The 20,900-nt window shown below is 47.4% G+C and overlaps 2 protein-coding genes across 6 annotated transcripts in view; one reads left to right on the forward strand and one right to left on the reverse strand.

The window, feature by feature from the left end:
• Window positions 1-1,578, reverse strand: part of LOC115248305 (complement component C1q receptor-like) — a 2,244-nt gene extending 666 nt beyond the window's left edge. Inside the window, exons 1-2 of the mRNA XM_029831946.1 lie at window positions 1,362-1,578; window positions 1-1,261 (exon numbers count right to left, since the gene is read on the reverse strand). The exon at window positions 1-1,261 is cut by the window's left edge and continues 666 nt beyond it. Coding sequence (XP_029687806.1) covers window positions 1-1,162 — 1,162 coding nt within the window. The 5' untranslated portion in view covers window positions 1,163-1,261; window positions 1,362-1,578. The remainder of the gene's footprint in view (window positions 1,262-1,361) is intronic.
• Window positions 1,579-2,824: 1,246 nt separating this feature from the next.
• LOC115246524 (calpain-1 catalytic subunit-like) lies at window positions 2,825-20,887 on the forward strand. 5 transcript variants are annotated; one of them, XR_003887218.1, is made up of 23 exons: window positions 7,341-7,475; window positions 8,503-8,757; window positions 10,953-11,028; window positions 11,114-11,232; window positions 11,655-11,788; window positions 11,863-12,037; window positions 12,523-12,597; window positions 12,668-12,753; window positions 13,020-13,094; window positions 13,547-13,707; window positions 14,297-14,454; window positions 15,018-15,029; window positions 15,114-15,322; window positions 15,629-15,668; window positions 15,776-15,847; window positions 16,542-16,599; window positions 16,692-16,753; window positions 16,867-16,935; window positions 18,026-18,104; window positions 18,536-18,652; window positions 18,728-18,780; window positions 18,940-19,032; window positions 19,943-20,887. XR_003887218.1 is itself a non-coding variant. In XM_029831928.1 (22 exons), the coding sequence occupies exons 2-22, from the start codon at window positions 8,521-8,523 to the stop codon at window positions 18,964-18,966; spliced, it is 2,094 nt and encodes a 697-aa protein (XP_029687788.1). In that variant the 5' UTR covers window positions 2,825-2,844; window positions 8,503-8,520; the 3' UTR covers window positions 18,967-19,052. The 5 variants fall into 5 exon arrangements, 3 of the variants coding, with proteins under 3 accessions (XP_029687788.1, XP_029687784.1, XP_029687778.1); XM_029831928.1 differs by lacking the exons at window positions 7,341-7,475; window positions 19,943-20,887 and adding an exon at window positions 2,825-2,844 and having other exon boundaries at window positions 18,940-19,052; XM_029831924.1 differs by lacking the exons at window positions 7,341-7,475; window positions 19,943-20,887 and adding an exon at window positions 6,658-6,861 and having other exon boundaries at window positions 18,940-19,052.
• Window positions 20,888-20,900: the final 13 nt, after the last annotated feature.

The following is a 20,900-nucleotide window of genomic DNA, read 5'->3' on the forward strand; positions in this document are numbered from 1 at the left end:
GAGCTGGAGAGAAACCGGGCAGGCAGGAGCAGGACAAGGAGCCGCCGGTGTCGGAGCAGCCGTGGTCACACTGCAGCCGCTCGCACTCGTCCACGGGAACGCATCCGCCGTCCACCATTGGGTGACCATCCCTGCACACGCACGTGTAACTGCCATGGCTGTTCATGCACAAATGCTGCCCGCAGGCTGCCCACGTGCACTCGTCGATGTCGCTGCAGTTGCGCAGGTTTGCGTCCAGCTTGAAGCCGTCCGCACACGTGCAGGAGTGTCCCGCCCCTCCAGGGAGGCACTGGTGCTCACAGAGGTGCTCCGTGCACGCGTCCACCCGCCTGCAGGACAGCCCGTCCTCCTCCAGGCTGTAGCCGTCCTGACACAAGCAGCGCAGCTCACCTGCAGCCTGCTGGCAGAAATGCTGGCATCCGCCGTTGTGGATGGCGCAGTTTGGGCTTCCTGTTCTGCAGAACGGACCCGGGTGGCTCCACCTGAACCCGTCTTCTGTCTTTTTGCACACGGACAGGTGAGACTGTTGGTCACTGCATGAAATGTCCGCATACGTTCCAAAGGGCAGCAGCTGCATTTTGTAGTGCTGCGGTCTCTCTGAAAAGGGGGCCGTGTAGGCTATTTGCCCGGGGCCCGACAGTACCAACGCTTTACACATTCCACTAAAATAAAACTTGCAGACATAAGAACTGGGCCTTCTGCAGGATCCGGCAGTCCATCTGAGGTGGGGTTCTCCTGAAAAGGGACGAAGAACCCTGACACATCTCTCCTCTGTGCATGTGCTGGCAGGCTGTTTCTCCCAGTTGGAGTAAGAGGAGTCCTCCTCTCCAGATATCCATTTAAAGCCCCCGAGGGGCTGGTAGGCTAGCACACAGTCTCCTTTGTGCAGTTTTAGTCCGATCCAAAACGTCTGTGTCCTCTCCTGGTGACGTCTGGGGATGTTGGAGAGAAGCGAGCGGAGCACATTCTCTTCTTCTCGGTCTCTCACTGTCATCAGATAACCTCCGTTTTGCTCGCAGCTCCGCCAGGCCATCTGGAAGCTGAGCCTGAGCGTGTGCACAGTGAAGCAGGTGTTGGGGGTGCAGAGCGTCTCCTGTGCAGCCCCTGAGCTGCCCTGGACGGTGGACACCAGCACCCACAGGGAGATCAACAGCATATCCATAGGTTAGTGGTATCCAAAAGCTCCTTCACAGTTTTTCCAGCGTGTGGTAAAAGCGCCGAAGGGAAGTGGCGCTGAACCCAACATTCATGCTCCTGCATCCTGTTTGGGACACGAACCAAAGGCGGAAACCATGTTCAGCAACAATTACGGGTCCTTTATTCTCACCGCTTCCGTTTTGGAAGAGAAAACAATGGCGGACCTGCAGTGTTGTGACGCTCCTCCAGATGTCTCCGGTTCACTGCTCCAAGTGTGCACACGTATTGTGCACGCAGAGGTCAGAGTCTCGGAGCCACGGCAGTTAGGGGTGGGGTTACTCTGTGACCCCCACCCTCGGGGGAAGGACAGGATTTTATTGAAATAAACAACCACGGAATGAGCTCACACCCGTCACGCCACTGAAGTGGGTTTTGTTTAGGAACATGAAAGTCCTGTAAAATGAGCCAAAATGAGCCAAAACATGTCGTTTGTTGGAAGCAGGAAGTGAATAAACACATACATGACTCACGTGTGTAACACCTGTGTGTTTAAAAGGCGTCAACGCTGCCGAGGAGGACAACCCTGGAGATAGACGTTGTTTGGCTGAACACAGGAAACGATCCGAACCACAATCGCAGGAAGTAGAGGAAGGAGCCCCCCCCACACACACACACGCACACACACACACACACACACACACACACACCACACACACACACACACACACACACACACACACACACACACACGCACGCAGGTCATTTAGCTTATCTTTCACAACCTGATTTCAAGGAACAACACACATTATTTAATCGTACATTTCGTCCAGCCACTGGATTTTACTGATGTTCAAAGCCTGATGGCATTCACACATTAATGAGGACTCACTGTAATTAAGGTCATTATCAGCTGTGGTCTACGAATGTTTATGATCAATGTTTACATTAATATTAAATGTGCTTTAACAAAAGCCACTATTCAGATTAAATTACAAGAAAAACTCAAGATCACCAGAGTTGTGGCGCTTCAAAACCAACCAATTTTGTCTAATCTTGTTGTTTTTTCATGTATTTACTAATTGATTTATACATTAAAGGGTTCAAATCTCAGAGTTAATGTTTATAACTGGATACACCAGGTGAGCAGCGGCAGATTAAAGGCGTCATTTAATCTGTGAATTATTTAATTGGCTTCTCAACAGTGATTCTTATCAAACTTCCTGAGGAGTTCAACAACAACTCAACATTTTTATGTGATCCAAGTCAAGACTGAAAAATGTCTTCATCACCTTCAGCCCAGCAGGATGTGATCAGGGCGATATTGTTAAAGGGATTTCTGGAATATTATTATTATTATTATTATTATTATTCTGGAATATTGTAGGGAACAGCCGTGGTCCAGTCAGCGCTGTTTGTAGACTCTAGGACAGTTAGAGCGCCACCTAGTGACGGAGGAAAGGAAAGGCTGCAGGATCCTATTGGTGTTGGAGGATGGAGGTAGATCGAGTCCTGCTGAGAGGAGAATGACTGTCAGAGGGACAGTAATTAAAGAAGTAATTAGTACATTAACCCCCCCCCCCCCCCCACACACACACACACACACACACACACACACAGCCAGAATATCGGCTCTCTCTTGTGCTGCTGTTGGCCTGCAGCAGCAGAAGAGAGAAAAGAAGCCGGAACACCTGCTCCCAGGGCCACTTGGTGAGGAGATCCTGTCAACAAGCCCATATCCAAATGCTTTCATCTTTTCCTGTGTCAGTATTTGTACTTCCATGTTTCTTCAGTGTCCAGTTTCACTTTGCTTGACTGCAACATTTGCCGACACTTCTCATACGTTTAAGCATCGATGTTCCCGTCCTCAAATGTCGAGGTCTTGATGACTCCATCACATATGCACACGCGTCCTCGTGACTGTTACAGACTGATAGTTTCCACGAGTGGTACGAGTGGTTAGATCACCTATGGATCGATGTTAAATGGTGTTCCAGGCTGTAATTTAAAGCTCTGAATGAATCAGCTTTTCATGTGACAGCGCTCCATGCTGGGAGCACCAAATCACACCCAATAATGCTCCACAACAAGTCCATGCAGAACTGAGCTCTTAGGAAAATGAGCAGCTAAATGTTAACATGCAAATGCAACATGTTGCTGCAGCTGGAATCTTACGTCATGTTGCCTGAAGCTGCTCTGAAGTCAGCAGACGTCAATCCTGCAGCGCTAAAGAAGTCCAGGAACGGTGCACTTTTTCTTAGTCTTGTCACACAATTTTGACCATTATTTTGAAGGAGCGCTCATGTTAACCAGCAATAAATAAGGAATAAAAGACAAACAATGACTTTGCAGCTTCTGCATAGGAATGTTAAAAGTACAGAGTTGAAGTACAGAAAGAGACAGAATTCTCCTCTTTAACATTTAAAATGGCTCTTAAACTGGTTCTTCCTGTTCTGAACACAGACCACGTGTGATTTAACATACCAGGACTAGCAGATTAGCAATGTTAGCTTGTTATGCAGCCATACTGTATGAAGGTTGCCTTTTTTGTTCCTAACAGAGTCCAAGCGTGGCAACAATGCCTCCTCCGGGTGTGTGCTTGAACATTTTGGAGATAATTATTTTAAGAAATTGGGTAAAACAAATGTTTGATTCTCATCATTGAAGTTTGTTCTACATCCACAACTTAGTGACTTTAACTACCAATAAATCAGTACTTTTAAGGTACTAGCTCAATATCTGGTGGGTTGTGAGGGATATTAGACGAGATAATTAAGTGTAAACACATCATTCACTGGGCCAGAGTCATAAATCCTCTGTTTCATTGTGTGTGAAAATAACGTTGAGGGGCTCCGAGCTGATGATTCCAAAGATGACGTTTCACGTGGCTCAAATGCTAAAATATTTCTAGTTTTGTAAAACTTTGTGTATTTGTTGGAAGTGCTGGGCAGCACCTGTGACCGTGCGTGCCTCACCTGTGTCCTCCCCTCCCCTCCGGTACCTGCGGCCCCTCCACAGCTCTTTGGGGGGGTCACCTGGAACGGCTGTTCGCTCATGTGAAAGCAACTCTCCTACTGATCAGGAGACCTTTGACCTGTGTGTTCCAGTGCACGTTGGCCGCTGCATACTCATGTGTGTGTGTGTGCCTGTGTGACTGTGTGTGTGTGCCTGCGTGTGTGTGTGTGCCTGCGTTTGCGTGTGCCTGCGTGTGTGTGTGCCTGTGTGTATGTGTGTGTGTGTGTGTGTGTGTGCCTGTGTGTGTGTGTGTGTGTGTGAGCCTGCTGATGATGATGGACCCTGTTCCCTTGTTTTGGAATAAATGCTGCTTAAAAGATGATGAACCGTCTTTTTTATTGAATATTTTACAGCTTTGCTCTTCAAAATACTTATATTAAAATGTCACTTTTGTTTCTAACATTATTTATTTAATATTTTAAAAATTCAGTGAAAAGGAGGCTATCGCAGGAGGCTTCAGGAATACGCCCCATTACGACGAGAGTCTGGAAAACATAAAAACAGCATTTTAGAGCATCTAGAAGGGTTAGGGACATTTATGAGGACATCACACGTCTTCAGTTCATCTGACCCCAACTCACCGGGTTAACCCTAACCCCAACTCACCGGGTTAACCCTAACCCTAACCCCAACTCACCAGGTTAACCCTAACCCTAACTCACCGGGTTAACCCTAACCCTAACCCCAACTCACCAGGTTAACCCTAACTCACCGGGTTAACCCTAACCCCAACTCACCGGGTTAACCCTAACTCACCGGGTTAACCCTAACCCCAACTCACCGGGTTAGCCCTAACCCTAACTCACCGGGTTAACCCTAACTCACCGGGTTAACCCTAACCCCAACTCACCGGGTTAACCCTAACTCACTGGGTTAACCCTAACCCCAACTCACCGGGTTAACCCTAACCCTAACCCCAACGCACCAGGTTAACCCTAACCCTAATTCACCGGGTTACCCCTAACTCACCGGGTTAACCCTAACCCTAACCCACCGGGTTAACCCTAACTCACTGGGTTAACCCTAACCCTAACTCCCCAGGTTAACCCTAACCCTAACTCACCAGGTTAACCCTAACCCTAACCCTAACTCACTGGGTTAACCCTAACCCTAACTCCCCAGGTTAACCCTAACCCTAACTCACCAGGTTAACCCTAACCCTAACCCACCGGGTTAACCCTAACTCACCGGGTTAACCCTAACCCTAACTCCCCAGGTTAACCCTAACCCTAATTCACCAGGTTAACCCTAACCCTAACTCACCAGTTTAACCCTAACCCTAACCCACCGGGTTAACCCTAACTCACTGGGTTAACCCTAACCCTAACTCCCCAGGTTAACCCTAACCCTAACTCACCAGGTTAACCCTAACCCTAACCCACCGGGTTAACCCTAACTCACCGGGTTAACCCTAACCCTAACTCCCCAGGTTAACCCTAACCCTAATTCACCAGGTTAACCCTAACCCTAACTCACCAGTTTAACCCTAACCCTAACCCACCGGGTTAACCCTAACTCACTGGGTTAACCCTAACCCTAACTCCCCAGGTTAACCCTAACCCTAACTCACCAGGTTAACCCTAACCCTAACCCACCGGGTTAACCCTAACTCACCGGGTTAACCCTAACCCTAACTCCCCAGGTTAACCCTAACCCTAACTCACCAGGTTAACCCTAACCCTAACTCACCAGTTTAACCCTAACCCTAACCCTAACCCTAACCCTAACCCTAACCCTGCTGGTCTACAGCCTCACATCCTCTTCCACTGGTGAGTTATCAGGGTGGAGAAATGATTTTATAATGATGTTAACGACCCAAAAATGGATTAGATATTAATTAAAGTTAGTTCTTGGATGTGATTCCAGCAGACACAGATCCAAGATGAAATCACACCAATTATTGTAGTTAATATAATAATAAAACACATTAAGAGATGATTTAGCACCCTGCTGTCCCACCCATGGAACAGGGTCTTTGTGGAACCAGTGGGACTTTAGATTAAATAACATCTGGCAGTTTGAAAAGAAACCAAGCAAATAGCAAAGTTTTCAAAATGTCCGAAGGGGTTCACACGTACGCAGATGTTTGATCTGTTAGAGACCTCAAACATGGAGATAAGATGTCAGTGATGCCCTCTGATGATCTCAGAGCGGGTTCAGATTCACATCCCGATTCTTGTCCTCCAAGCCAGAAACCTTGTGTGGTCACATGTGACCTCACAAAAATGCAGAAGAAGTGTAGCAACAACTGCAAACCCTAACACACAACATGGAATAAGACGGAGAACATCCTGGAGCAGCTCCAGAGGCCTTCTTTGGAATCACGCTGCTTCCTGTTTGCTCACTTCCTCATTGGCTACAGTCCTCCCACATCACAATTCACCTAGTCTGGACTCACTGGTTTTACACACACACACACACACGCACACGCACGCACGCACACGCACACACACACACACACACACACGCACACACACACACACACACACACACACACACACACGCACACACACACACACACACACACACACACAGCCATCGGCTCTCTAGACTGCTGCAGGCAACAGCAGCAAAAGAGAGAAAAGAAGCCGGAACACCTGCTCACAGGGCCACTTGGATCCGTGCAATAACTTCTTTGGAACCTTTTAGTGGATAAAAAAGGAGTTCTGATTCTATTGAAGATTCCATTTCATTTATGCCTCACTTTTGTCGGTGAGTTTAAGCTTCACACGAGCGCGTCAGCACAGGCTTGAAGGCTGCTTCTACTGCACCATGAGGGAGATGTTTGGATCAATCATTGACCAGAACCAGAACTCTGTCCTGACAGCAGACTCCAGCCTGAACACTGGAACTCTGCTTGTTTATGAAAACACACCCTGTCTGTCTGCCCTCCTGCCTGCCTGTCTGCCCTCCTGCCTGCCTGTCTGCCCTCCTGCCTGCCTGTCTGCCCTCCTGCCTGTCTGTCTGCCCTCCTGCCTGTCTGCCCTCCTGCCTGCCTGTCTGCCCTCCTGCCTGTCTTCCCTCCTGCCTGCCTGTCTGCCCTCCTGCCTGCCTGTCTGCCCTCCTGCCTGTCTGTCTGCCCTCCTGCCTGTCTGCCCTCCTGCCTGCCTGTCTGCCCTCCTGCCTGTCTTCCCTCCTGCCTGCCTGTCTGCCCTCCTGCCTGCCTGTCTGCCCTCCTGCCTGTCTGCCCTCCTGTCACAGTCAGCCTGTGGGTGGGGGCAGTACAGGCAGCTTCTCCTCCCCCTCCATTTATAGGCATTTATAGGCTCTTTAAGATGCAGCCTCTCTATTCTCACTTGCTCAATCTTCACTTTGGAGCAGCTCAGGTAAGATTTCCATAACCTCTATGGAATTTACTGGTTTAGTTTTCGGGCACACGTGCACTAAATAGACCAAAGGCAGTCACTCAGGTGGTAGAGGTGACTAACCCACTGAGGGGATCTAAAATGAGCCAGAGCTGTTATTGAATTATATCTTTTGGCCTCTCAAATATGCCATTTTTGGTGAGTAGATCCTGTCAACAAGCCCATATCCAAATGCTTTCATCTTTTCCTGTGTCAGTATTTGTACTTCCATGTTTCTTCAGTGTCCAGTTTCACTTTGCTTGACTGCAACATTTGCCGACACTTCTCATACGTTTAAGCATCGATGTTCCCGTCCTCAAATGTCGAGGTCTTGATGACTCCATCACATATGCACACGCGTCCTCGTGACTGTTACAGACTGATAGTTTCCACGAGTGGTACGAGTGGTTAGATCACCTATGGATCGATGTTAAATGGTGTTCCAGGCTGTAATTTAAAGCTCTGAATGAATCAGCTTTTCATGTGACAGCGCTCCATGCTGGGAGCACCAAATCACACCCAATAATGCTCCACAACAAGTCCATGCAGAACTGAGCTCTTAGGAAAATGAGCAGCTAAATGTTAACATGCAAATGCAACATGTTGCTGCAGCTGGAATCTTACGTCATGTTGCCTGAAGCTGCTCTGAAGTCAGCAGACGTCAATCCTGCAGCGCTAAAGAAGTCCAGGAACGGTGCACTTTTTCTTAGTCTTGTCACACAATTTTGACCATTATTTTGAAGGAGCGCTCATGTTAACCAGCAATAAATAAGGAATAAAAGACAAACAATGACTTTGCAGCTTCTGCATAGGAATGTTAAAAGTACAGAGTTGAAGTACAGAAAGAGACAGAATTCTCCTCTTTAACATTTAAAATGGCTCTTAAACTGGTTCTTCCTGTTCTGAACACAGACCACGTGTGATTTAACATACCAGGACTAGCAGATTAGCAATGTTAGCTTGTTATGCAGCCATACTGTATGAAGGTTGCCTTTTTTGTTCCTAACAGAGTCCAAACGTGGCAACAATGCCTCCTCCGGGTGTGTGCTTGAACATTTTGGAGGCTCGTAGTAAACAAAATGGACATGGTGGCAGCAAGAACCCAGAGAAGTTCCTCCAACAAGACTACGAGCAGCTGAAACAGTACTGCAACATTCGAGGCTTGAGGTATATCGATGAAAGGTTCCCCCCTGACAGGAATTCCATCGGAGCCGGTATACTCAGCCCTTCTGACCTGGACCGTGTGGTGTGGCTGAGACCTGCAGTAAGTTTAGCAGCATCCACTGTTAGCTGTGATTGCCCTAACCCTGGTTTAGAGTCTGTCCAGCATTTTAGAACATCTCGTCTTCTTAACCGCTTTGTCCCTCTTGGGGCCGCGGGATGATTGTCTCATTTTCTTTAGTTCTATCGGGGACCAGATCGCGGGGTCAGCAGCCGAGGCAGGGATGCCCAGACTTTGCTCTGTCCTGGGTCTCTCTTGGGGCCCTGTGGGACATGTCGGGAACACCTTCCTAGGGAGGCATCCAGGAGGCATCTGAAACAGATCCCTGAGCCACCGCAGGAACGAAGGAGCAGCGGCTCTACTCCGAGCTCCTCCTGAGTGACGGAGCTTCTCACCTTATCTCTAAGGGAGAGCCCAGACATCCTGCAGCGGAAACTCATTTTGGCCACTTGTATCTGCGTATTTTGTCCTTTCAGTCACTACCCAAAGGTCATGACCACAGGTGAGAATAGGGTTCGGGTTAGTAAAGCGCTGTCTTCACCCTGACGGAACACCAGCAGCATAAATGCACCATTCCCTCACTCGTGAGCAGGACCTCCAGACACCTGAACTCCTCCATAGAGGCAGGACCAACCTGAAGAGGACAAACCCCCCTTTTCCAGTCAAGATTCCAATTCTCATTCAAATTGCTTTGCCCTCAGCTGCAAACCACCTGACTACACGATCAATCAATCAATCAATCAATCAATCAATCAATCAATCAATCAATCAATCAATCAATCAATCAATCAATCTTTATTTATACAGCATCTTTTACAATCAAAATTGTTTCAAGGCGCTTGCCAGAATCCCAGGGCCTGACCCCCAACAAGCTACAGTGGCAGGAAAAACTCCCCTTTAACAGGAAGAAACCTTGAGCAGGACCAGTCTCATGTAGGGGGACCCTCCTGCTGATGGGAGGGGGGGGGAAGGAGAGGAGAGGAGAGGAGAGGAGAGGAGAGGAGAGGAGAGGAGAGGAGAGGAGAGGAGACCATGACCCAGTGGGGTACCAGAGGCCTGTCAGGTGATCATGGTTCTGGACCCCGGCAGCCTCGGCCTCTAACAGCACAACCCTGAGATGTGACATAATGATTAGATAATTATTTCTATAATATTATATATAATTATTATATAACCTAATGATTAGTATGATAAGTATGATAATTTGTCTGTCTATGATAGTAACTGGAACTACTGAATTAGTAACAATAAGCTTCATCAAAGAGGAGGTTTTAAGTCTGATCTTAAAGTAGCGATGGAGTCAGCCTCCCGTACCTGGACCGGGAGCTGGTTCCATAGCAGGGGGGCCTGGACAGGGAGCTGGTTCCACAGCAGGGGGGTCTGGACAGGGAGCTGGTTCCATAGCAGGGGGGCCTGGACAGGGAGCTGGTTCCACAGCAGGGGGGCCTGGACAGGGAGCTGGTTCCACAGCAGGGGGGCCTGGACAGGGAGCTGGTTCCATAGCAGGGGGGCCTGGACAGGGAGCTGGTTCCATAGCAGGGGGCCTGGACAGGGAGCTGGTTCCACAGCAGGGGGGCCTGGACAGGGAGCTGGTTCCATAGCGGGGTGCCTGGACAGGGAGCTGGTTCCATAGCAGGGGGCCTGGACAGGGAGCTGGTTCCACAGCAGGGGGGCCTGGACAGGGAGCTGGTTCCATAGCGGGGTGCCTGGACAGGGAGCTGGTTCCATAGCAGGGGGCCTGGTAGCTTAATGCTACCATGATGATGGATCCTGGTTTGATGAAGCCAACAGGACAACATCATCTGAAAAAGCAGCAATGAAATCCTGTGGTTCCCTCCAGCCCTTGGCTACGCTTAGATTATGAGCAGAGGACAAAGGAGGACAAAGGACAGCCCATCCAGGGGGGACCTGCCTTCACCCATATGTGCTCCCTCCCAAAGACCCTGAAAGGGATAAATTGGTCAAGAGGATGAGATGAGAGATATTTATAATACCCATAATGCCATGTGTTTGTTTTACGGCCTCTATTTTTAAGAGATAAACATGTGGTCCAACACATGATGGCTAAACAGACCGAGAGCGGGAGGAATTTTGGATTAAGATGGAAAACAAATCCTTTCTGGGCCTGTTTGAATGATGTGGGCATGTTATTGTCTCCTAACTGTGAGAACCTATAAACCAGCTATTTACATCATGAAAAACTAAAATTTCTTCAATGTTTACTTATTCTGCTGCAGAAAATTCCTAACGTTGCTAATCCATGCTTGATAATTGATGGGATTTCCAGGTTTGATTTTGGCCAAGGAATACTTGGTAAGACCAGTTTGTTCATTCATAAAACTCACTCATGCTTAAAACCTGAATATCTAAGAATGTAATGATCGTGTTTGGCTCTCAGGGGACTGCTGGTTCTTGGCGTCTCTCGGATCTCTGACCTTTCAATCTGACATCCTCAAGCAAGTTGTGCCCGTGGAGCAAACCTTCCAGGAGAGTTACTGTGGTCTTTTCCACTTCAGGGTAATTCGAAACTAAAAAAATAACAATTTAGGGTACTATTACTTTTTGCTTTTCATGATCCAATTATTCTGCAAGTCACATTTTTCTGTGATTTACGAACAAAATGATCCGACCAAATGAACTTGATTCTGCTGAGTGGCCACATGAACACGTGAGACTAGAATAGATCAGGGGACGCTCCAGGTGAGTGTCAGTACTGCTCCGTGTTTATGGAGGCTCAGATTGGGCCGGAATGGCTGCAGCTACATAGTTTTTGCTTATCACTTCAATCAGTTGAATGTCTTCAATTGTCCACAACAGTGAAATAAAATCCCTTTACTCAGACTTAGTGACCGAAGACATCTCACACAGCTACACCCACAGATTTTTACAGTGTTGTGGGGACTGTTTTACCAAGTGATGTTTATTTTTTGTCACTTTAGTTCTGGAGATTTGGAGGCTGGGTTGATGTGGTCATTGATGACAAACTACCCACCATCAATGGGAGATTAATCTTTGTCCATTCCAAAGATCCAAACGAGTTCTGGCCCGCTCTGCTGGAGAAAGCCTACGCCAAGTATGGAAAGAGTCCTTCGATGTGATAGGAGGTCTGTGGAAGCTCTGGACCAATGGATGATGCTTGCCTTTCAGGGTGTGTGGGTCCTATGCTGACATGAATGCGGGCTCTCCTGCCGAGGCTCTGATGGACTTCACTGGTGGTGTTCATGTAACTGTCCAGCTTTCAGACCCTCCGCAGAACCTGTGGGAGCTGATAATCAGAGCTGGACAGTCAAAGTCATTAATGTCCTCAGGCACACTGCAGGGGGTGAGTGTGTATTAAAGTAAACTAGTAAACAGAGGAGGTTTATAGAGGAAGTGCTGTTGAAATACATGTCACTCTTTTGTGTTAATGCATAGAAAAAAAGTGGTTTTGGACAAGTGTTAAATACAGCTGCTCCACCCCCTGACCCAGACCCTGATATTAACCCTGACTCTACCCAAAACCCTGACCCTATCCCTAACCCTGACTGTTAGCGTTCACCTTTATTATGATCCAAGACAGAATAGATAAAGATCTTAGATTATCAACGGTGAAAGCTAAGATCAAGTGTTGATGGGTTCATTGATACTTATAAAGACCTCTTGGTGTAACTGGCTGGTCTGGGCCTGCCTACACCCCATGGATCAGTAGGCCAGCGCTAATAAGTTTAACCCAAAACCCCTAAACCCAAATCCCAACCCTAACCCTGACTGACAACCTAAAATGCCCTTATGGAAAAACTGTAACAGCAATTTTCATGTTGTTTGTAGGAGACACCAGCCAACACGGTACTTTCGAATGGATTAGTGGAAGGCCATGCGTACACCATAACAGGCGTGAAAGAGGTGAAGAATCACACAAGTTGTCTGTCTAGATCAATCATGAGACTCTGCTTTATTTCTCCTTTCTGACCAGATGCTCCACCAAGGAAATGTGGTGAGGTTGGTGCGTCTGTGGAACCCCTGGGGAAAAGGGGAGTGGAAGGGAGACTGGAGTGATGGGTAACATGATCCAATGATCAATACATTTCAAACCTATTCCAGGCTATCGATTGAAATCTCAAACACACACACACACACACACACACACACTGGCCAGACTGGTTTTCCAGTGCGAAACACTGCAGTCTTGCCCTAAAGGCGTCTCCAAGGACAGGACTTCATTTGCATATTAGACTGTCAGAGCAACTTTGTCTTCGAACAGAATGTGTTGCGACCTGCCCGTCAGTGAGTGAATCACTGATGTTGTCGTTCTCACGGTCCTTCAGGTCACCACTGTGGAGGACTGTGAGCGCAGAAGACCGGAAACTGTGCCTTTCTGTGGCTGAGGATGGAGAGTTCTGGTGAGGAACTGTTACCCCCCAACTCTAATGAAATGCTTCACACTGCAAGAGAAGCAATAGACCCTAACCCTAACACACCATCCATACAAATACAATAATTATGTGTAGGAGAAGAGTAGAAGAGTGACTATAAGCCGTCGCAAAGATGAAGGTTTAAGTCTAAGTAGAGAGGGACTCAGCTGCCCATTCTTCTTTGAAAGCCTCAGAACCACAAATAGAACAGCAGACTGAGAGCGGAGCGGGATGATGAAGGATGGCACCATGCTATTAGTACCTCCGGGTACCTTGTAGGTAAGGAGAAGACAGAGGAGTCTACTGAAACTAGGTTCCATCAACTTTACATTAAGTAGCAAAACAGTCATATCTGAGGTATTTCGTAGCCGCTTAGAGATGAATGGATACACGGGACTATCTATATTTATATGCTTGTTCATAATCTTCAAAATTAACAGGATGCCCTTCAAAGACTTCTGTTCATTTTTCACTGATTTGGACATATGCTGCCTGTGTCCCTCCTTCCTTGATGGAGAACAACCGTGTAAGTGGAGGACGTCCATGTTTGAGGGAAGATGGGTTTCAGGAGTCACTGCTGGAGGATGCATGAATTATAAAGGTACTGCAACTAAGTCTGAAATGTTGATAATGGGCCAGGGAACAAATGACAACATTTTGGTGACGTTCCGGAATCTGGGAGGGCTTTGAGGTAGATTTTCCAAAGACCAAAGCCAAGGGGCTTTGACCCAAAGCAACCTAGCAGGTTAGGTAGCCTTGTATCCGTCCGTCCTGCGCAGTAGGCTGTATGTACCTGTACTGGTAGGGTTAGGGTTAGGGTTAGGGTTAGGGTTAGGGTTAGGGTTAGGGTTAGGGTTAGGGCCGAGCTCAGAGCGGGCTTTTCTCCTCTTCAGTCACATCATTAAATGAGTCCAGGCTGTGAAAGCAGTCCGATGACAGAAGACTTCTTCAAGTACGAACTGACAAAAGTCCTGCAGCTGCGAGACAGTTACCCACAATCCATCTGTCTCACATACTGGGCTTTACACGAGACATTGAAATGTTCAAATCAACAACAGTGTTGGACAGGTGAATCGGTGTTGATGGAAAAATAGGCCTTTTTCTTTTCTTTGGAGCTGTCACCTCAGATCAGCCGCTCCCTGAACTGATCCGATGCACTCAATCCTCATTTCTGTCTGTGTTTCTGTTAGACACTTTCTGGATTAATCCACAGTTCCGACTCAAGCTTCATGGGGATTTTTCGGAAAACGCAAATGATAAAAATATCTTTGTGTCTGTCACGCAAAAACCCGACAAGCGAAGACGACAAAAGTGCAGAAAATTCCACATTGGCTTCTCTGTGTTTGAGGTAAGCCTGACGTATGGCTGCGGGCCGACTCCCTTCAGTCCAAAACGCTGAGTTCACACTGGCTCCTTCAGCCGCTGACTCTGGTGTCTCACCAGCAGACAGGACTCTGGCCCTGGTTCACAATTATTTGCACCTCTGACTTAAAAACTAGGCAATTCTTCTTGATTGATTCATTTCCGTATTTAGGGCTGTATTTAACCTGTCAGTTGGCTTCATTTGGATCCTGACTTTAAAGAACACTTTTGACAGAGGACAAAACCCACAAGTCTAAAAGATCACCCAACTCAAAGACTATGAAACTTGAAATGCTCGAGGGGAGGAGGGCCGTTACCTTTCAAAATAAAACAGGATGTCACAGGACCAAACCTGAGATCTGGACCGAATCAATAAAAATCCATTCAAATAATCCAAAGCCCTTTTAAGCTCTGCGTGGTGACGGATGCTCCTGTGTACAGTATGTGCTATATTTGACTCTGAGGGCAGGTGAAAGTAAATATGTAACATCCTAATTGACTAATTGATTTGTTTTGTGCACCTGAACGCGTAACTCCGGCCCCCTCCAGATCCCTGAAGAGGTCAGACTTGCATTTTAATCAGATTCATGGCCAGTTTCTCTAAATGGGCCGTGTCGCTCAGCTCGTCTCTCCTTGTTATTGCAGGATGAGGCTCACAGAGGAAAGTTCCCAGCTGCCTTCTTCAAAAGCCGCACACCTGTAGCCCAGAGTAAAAGGTTCCTAGATGCACGTGAGGTGATGGAAGTCTTTCGGCTGAAACCAGCCGAGTACCTGATTGTTCCGTCCACGTTCGGTCCCAATGAGACGGCGTCCTTCCTCCTAACCATCGTCTACAAAGGAGAGGCGCACGGATAGTACGCTGCCCTCTGCCCTTCCTTTCCTCACATAATCCTGTTTTGCATTGAACTACTCTATTAAAACTTCCTCAGCTAGCCCATGAACTGGTGCTGTATTATTTTATCTGTATTATTTTAATTATTTCACCTTCTCTCAGCAGCAAAGTGTCAAGTTTTACAAGTAATCCAGTGAATATTTGAATTCCCAGTAACGCTGCTGCTGTTATTCGTCAGCACCTCAGCAAATGTGTGACTAGTGAGCTGCTTTACTCTGGAACTATAAAACTTGTTCAGGTGTGTAACGTCCACGTTCTTTCGCCTCAGTGAAACCTCCACCCTGGGGCAGCTGGAGGCAGCTGAAGACGTGAGTTTGGATCTTAACCTTTGTCTTGTTCTCCATCCTGTTTGCTTCTGTGTTGCTGCCGCTCTGAGAGTCAAGCTGTGTTTTGCTTCTGTTTCTCCTGAACTCAGATGACTGAGATCAAAGCAAACACTGAGGATGATGAAAGAAAAACAAGTTTTTTCCGCCAGCACTCCGATCAGGTGGTTCTTTTCTTCACATCTACAGAACAGGCCAAAGTTTGGACCCACCTTCTCATTCAATGTGTTTCTGCATTTTCATGACTGGAGATTGCAGATTTTCACTGAAGGCATCAAAACTTTGAATGAGCACAACTTTAAAAAAGTATGAAACTCTAAATATGCCCCCCCCCCCCCCTTGGTTTTTTGCTAGTGCTGCAACCCCTGGGTGTTCTCTCAAAGAGCTTGAGGTCCCCTTCCCAGGTGGGCCTTGTCAGGGTTCCTCACCGTGTTAATGGGGTTGGGAGCAGCAGTCGGGTTGTGACTCAGCCGACACTCATATGATGGCGAGAAGCATCAGCGAGTGAAACGAGTGGCGCTCGTTAACAAATGAAGCTGTCGCGCCAGACAACACGTGTCCAAACTTTTGGCCTGTGCTGTATAACGGAGTTTTTGTTTTAAATGAAAGTTGCAATCAAATGTTTTTAAAAATATCTTTTTAAAAAATGTTGCTCCCGCGCCCCCTGCAGGATGTGGGTGGGATGTAGTATTTTGGACATTTCCAATGTTGCTGATATAAAGTGTGATAACAATTCAAAGAAACTTTCTGAACGATTGCTTCGCCGATGCAAAATCCAACATAGCAGCAACATCAGATGTTGTGATTCAAACTGTGATTGCTGATTATTCAGAACGTCATATTTTTGTTGCTTCTCAGTATGAAGAAGTGAATGCTGAACAGCTCCAGAGGCTTCTCAACGACCAGATCCTGAAAGGTTCGGGGAACACACGTAGCGTTAGCTTAGCCCAAGTTTAGCGTTCGTTATAAGTATTTTTGGATTCATTTTCATTTCCACTTTGATTTTAGGAGACCTGAAATCAGGCGGCTTCAGCATTGATGCCTGTCGCAGCATGGTCGCCCTGATGGACGTATCCTCCCACAGTGGGTCGCTTCTTCAGCGTCGGGAAAAACGGCATTCACACATTCGTTGTTCTTGGAATTACGTCTGTGAAGTGAAATCTGACCTTAACGAGCAGAACAGAACTCAATCACAGGCAAACTGAACAGCGAGGAATTTGTTGCTTTGTGGAAGAATGTGATCAAGTACAGGGTGAGTTGGACGCACTGTGGTGCTACCTGCTGAGGATGAGGATGGTGGAGGTGCCGAAGGTGATGATGGTGGAGCTGGTTGTGATGATGAGGATGGTGGAGGTGACGAAGGTGATGATGGTGAAGCTGGTTGTGATGATGAGGATGGTGGAGGTGACGAAGGTGATGATGGTGAAGCTGGTTGTGATGATGAGGATGGTGGAGGTGATGAAGGTGATGATGGTGAAGCTGGTTGTGATGATGAGGATGGTGGAGGTGACGAAGGTGATGATGGTGAAGCTGGTTGTGATGATGAGGATGGTGGAGGTGATGAAGGTGATGATGGTGAAGCTGGTTGTGATGATGAGGATGGTGGAGGTGATGAAGGTGATGATGGTGAAGCTGGTTGTGATGATGAGGATGGTGGAGGTGATGAAGGTGATGATGGTGAAGCTGGTTGTGATGATGAGGATGGTGGAGGTGACGAAGGTGATGATGGCGATGCTGGTTGTGATGATGAGGATGGTGGAGGTGATGAAGGTGATGATGGTGAAGCTGGTTGTGATGATGAGGATGGTGGAGGTGACGAAGGTGATGATGGTGAAGCTGGTTGTGATGATGAGGATGGTGGAGGTGATGAAGGTGATGATGGTGAAGCTGGTTGTGATGATGAGGATGGTGGAGGTGACGAAGGTGATGATGGCGATGCTGGTTGTGATGATGAGGATGGTGGAGGTGATGAAGGTGATGATGGTGAAGCTGGTTGTGATGATGAGGATGGTGGAGGTGACGAAGGTGATGATGGCGATGCTGGTTGTGATGATGAGGATGGTGGTGGAGGTGATGAAGATGATGGTGAAGGAGCCCGTGGAGCTGTGGTTACAGTTGAAGGCCTTCATCAGTTGCAGCAGGTCTCAGACGGACCTCAGCAGGGGTCCTGACCGGTGGTTCAGGTGGTCGACAGGCTGCCTGCTCGGCTCCTCCCACCTTGAGAGTCACCATGAACCAGCAACGCCGTTGTTCTGGCCCGGATCAAGCAATGTGAAAATGTGACTAAATAAACAAAGCTGGATATTTACAGGGATTTCTTTTTCTCCTTCTCCTCCTTCTAGGATATTTTCTACCTGACTGATGTGTCACAAACAGGAACTTTGTCACTGAGTGAGCTGAGGAACGCCTTCAATGCTTCAGGTGGGCCAGTCAGGATGTTGCTCCTGATGCTATTAGCTCCTGATGCTATTAGCTCCTGATGCTATTAGCTCTTCTTTAGACAACCCAGGAGATGTTCTGCCCCTGGGGTGTGCCCCCCTCCTCCCTCCCCCTCCTCCTCCCCCCCACCTCCCCTCCCTCCCTCCCCCCACCGCCTCCTCCCTCCACCTCCTTCTCCTCCTCCCTCCCCCACCTCCCCTCCCTCCCCCTCCTCCCCCCTCCACCCCCCCTCCTCCCCTCCCTCCACCTCCTCCTCCTCCTCCCCCCTCCCCTCCTCCTCCCCCCCCTCCCCTCCCCTCCTCCTCCCTCCCCACCTCTTATTCAGTCACTCCTGGTCTCTGATGAGGGAACTAAGGTCACACCTGGAAGTTTGACTGTGGCTCCATGTGTCCGGTCTGTCCGTGTCCCCCCAGGAAAGAGGCTCAGTGACGACATGCTCAGCCTGATGGTTGTGCGCTACGGCGGCTCTGCTGGTCACATGTCCCTGGAGAGCTTCATCAGCCTCATCCTGCGTTTGGACTGCATGCACAGTGAGTGAAGGCCAAAACAACCTTCTGCCTCCAGGCCTGCCATGTTGGAGCGCTGACATCACTTTTGATTGACAGAGATCTTCAAGAATCTGTCTGATGGAAAGTGGATGAATCTTCGCGAGCCAGAAGTGAGAAAAAATACAGACAGTGAATCTCCTGACTGACATTTTGAATGATCTGATGCAGGAAATACAATAAAAAAGCTAGCACAGTTAGCAGCATTAGCAGCACAAACCTGACAAGACCACATTTAAGTGTGTGAGTAACGTGTGTTTCTCTGTTTTCAGTGGATTTATCTTTCCATGTACACTTAAGGAAGCGAGGAGGGAAGAAAGATGGAAACTGATCAGTAAAATGTGTCTGTGGATTCAGGTTTTTTGGTATTTTACTTGACTCAAGCCAAAAATGATAAACAACTAACAAAATTAAACGTCTAACATTTTTCTGTTTTTGGCTTCAAAATGACAGAATTCCCCATTGTAAATTATATTAATTTGGTAGCATCGACATTTTATACATCTAATGTGCTGCTCTGTGTTATTACGCTGCTCTGTGTTAATGTGCTGCTCTGTGTTAATGTGCTGCTCTGTGTTATTACGCTGCTCTGTGTTAATGTGCTGCTCTGTGTTATTACGCTGCTCTGTGTTATTACGCTGCTCTGTGTTAATGTGCTGCTCTGTGTTATTACGCTGCTCTGTGTTAATGTGCTGCTCTGTGTTAATGTGCTGCTCTGTGTTAATGTGCTGCTCTGTGTTAATGTGCTGCTCTGTGTTATTACGCTGCTCTGTGTTAATGTGCTGCTCTGTGTTAATGTGCTGCTCTGTGTTATTACGCTGCTCTGGGTTTTTATGCTGCTCTGTGTTAATGTGCTGCTCTGTGTTAATGTGCTGCTCTGTGTTAATGTGCTGCTCTGTGTTAATGTGCTGCTCTGTGTTAATGTGCTGCTCTGTGTTATTACGCTGCTCTGTGTTAATGTGCTGCTCTGTGTTAATGTGCTGCTCTGTGTTATTACGCTGCTCTGGGTTTTTATGCTGCTCTGTGTTAATGTGCTGCTCTGTGTTATTACGCTGCTCTGTGTTATTACGCTGCTCTGTGTTAATGTGCTGCTCTGTGTTAATGTGCTGCTCTGTGTTAATGTGCTGCTCTGTGTTAATGTGCTGCTCTGTGTTATTACGCTGCTCTGTGTTATTACGCTGCTCTGTGTTAATGTGCTGCTCTGTGTTATTACGCTGCTCTGTGTTTTTATGCTGCTCTGTGTTAATGTGCTGCTCTGTGCCACATGCTCCGTAGCTTCATCCCACCACCCCAGCATCCTCCGGTGGGCTCTGACTGGAGCCTGGCATCGTCCTGCTGCTGTGTTCCTGTCCCACAACGTTCTTCTTAAGACAACCTTAATTATGCACACGTGCAGTTGTAAAGGTTAACGATGTGAGCCCCGCTGTCACATGACCTTTCTGTGTGAGCCCCGCTGTCACATGACCTTTCTGTGTGTGCGAGTCTGTCATCACGCTGTCATCAGTGGTAAGGTCGTGTGTATCGTACCTGTGACAACACGGCAGTGGGTGGATCCTGAATGTTGTTCTACCTGTAGAGAAAATGACAGGTAATGTGTTTATGATCATGTGTTTATGATAATGTCTGAAATGATAACGCAGCCTGAGACCAAGACTGGAAGACCACGACACGCTGGGTTCCCTTTGACAGCTTCTGCTGTCTATGCAAACATCTGTTACCCCGTATCACCCTATTATCATATATCACCCCGTATCACCCTGTATTATCATGTATCACCCCGTATCACCCTGTATTATCATATATCACCCCTTATCACCCTGTATTATCATGTATCACCCCGTATCACCCTATTATCATATATCACCCCGTATCACCCTGTATTATCATGTATCACCCCGTATCACCCTGTATTATCATGTATCACCCCGTATCACCCTATATTATCATATATCACCCCGTATCATCATGTATCGCCCTGAATTATCATATATCATCCTTTATTATCATTTATCATCCTATACCATCTTTATATATATATATATACAGTATATATATATACTGTATATATAGTCTATTATCCCATATCCTCAGTTATTATCTTGTATCCTGTTTTATCATCTATTAAACCTTGCAACATGTTCACAATCGAGTCCAGAGCAGATCTTGATCCGTATCTTAAATATGGAACATTTCTAATAAAGAGGATGTCTGTGCGCTCTATACGGTGCTGCTG

This window comes from Takifugu rubripes, chromosome 2 (assembly GCF_901000725.2).
Source record: "Takifugu rubripes chromosome 2, fTakRub1.2, whole genome shotgun sequence".
Taxonomy (NCBI): domain Eukaryota; kingdom Metazoa; phylum Chordata; class Actinopteri; order Tetraodontiformes; family Tetraodontidae; genus Takifugu; species Takifugu rubripes.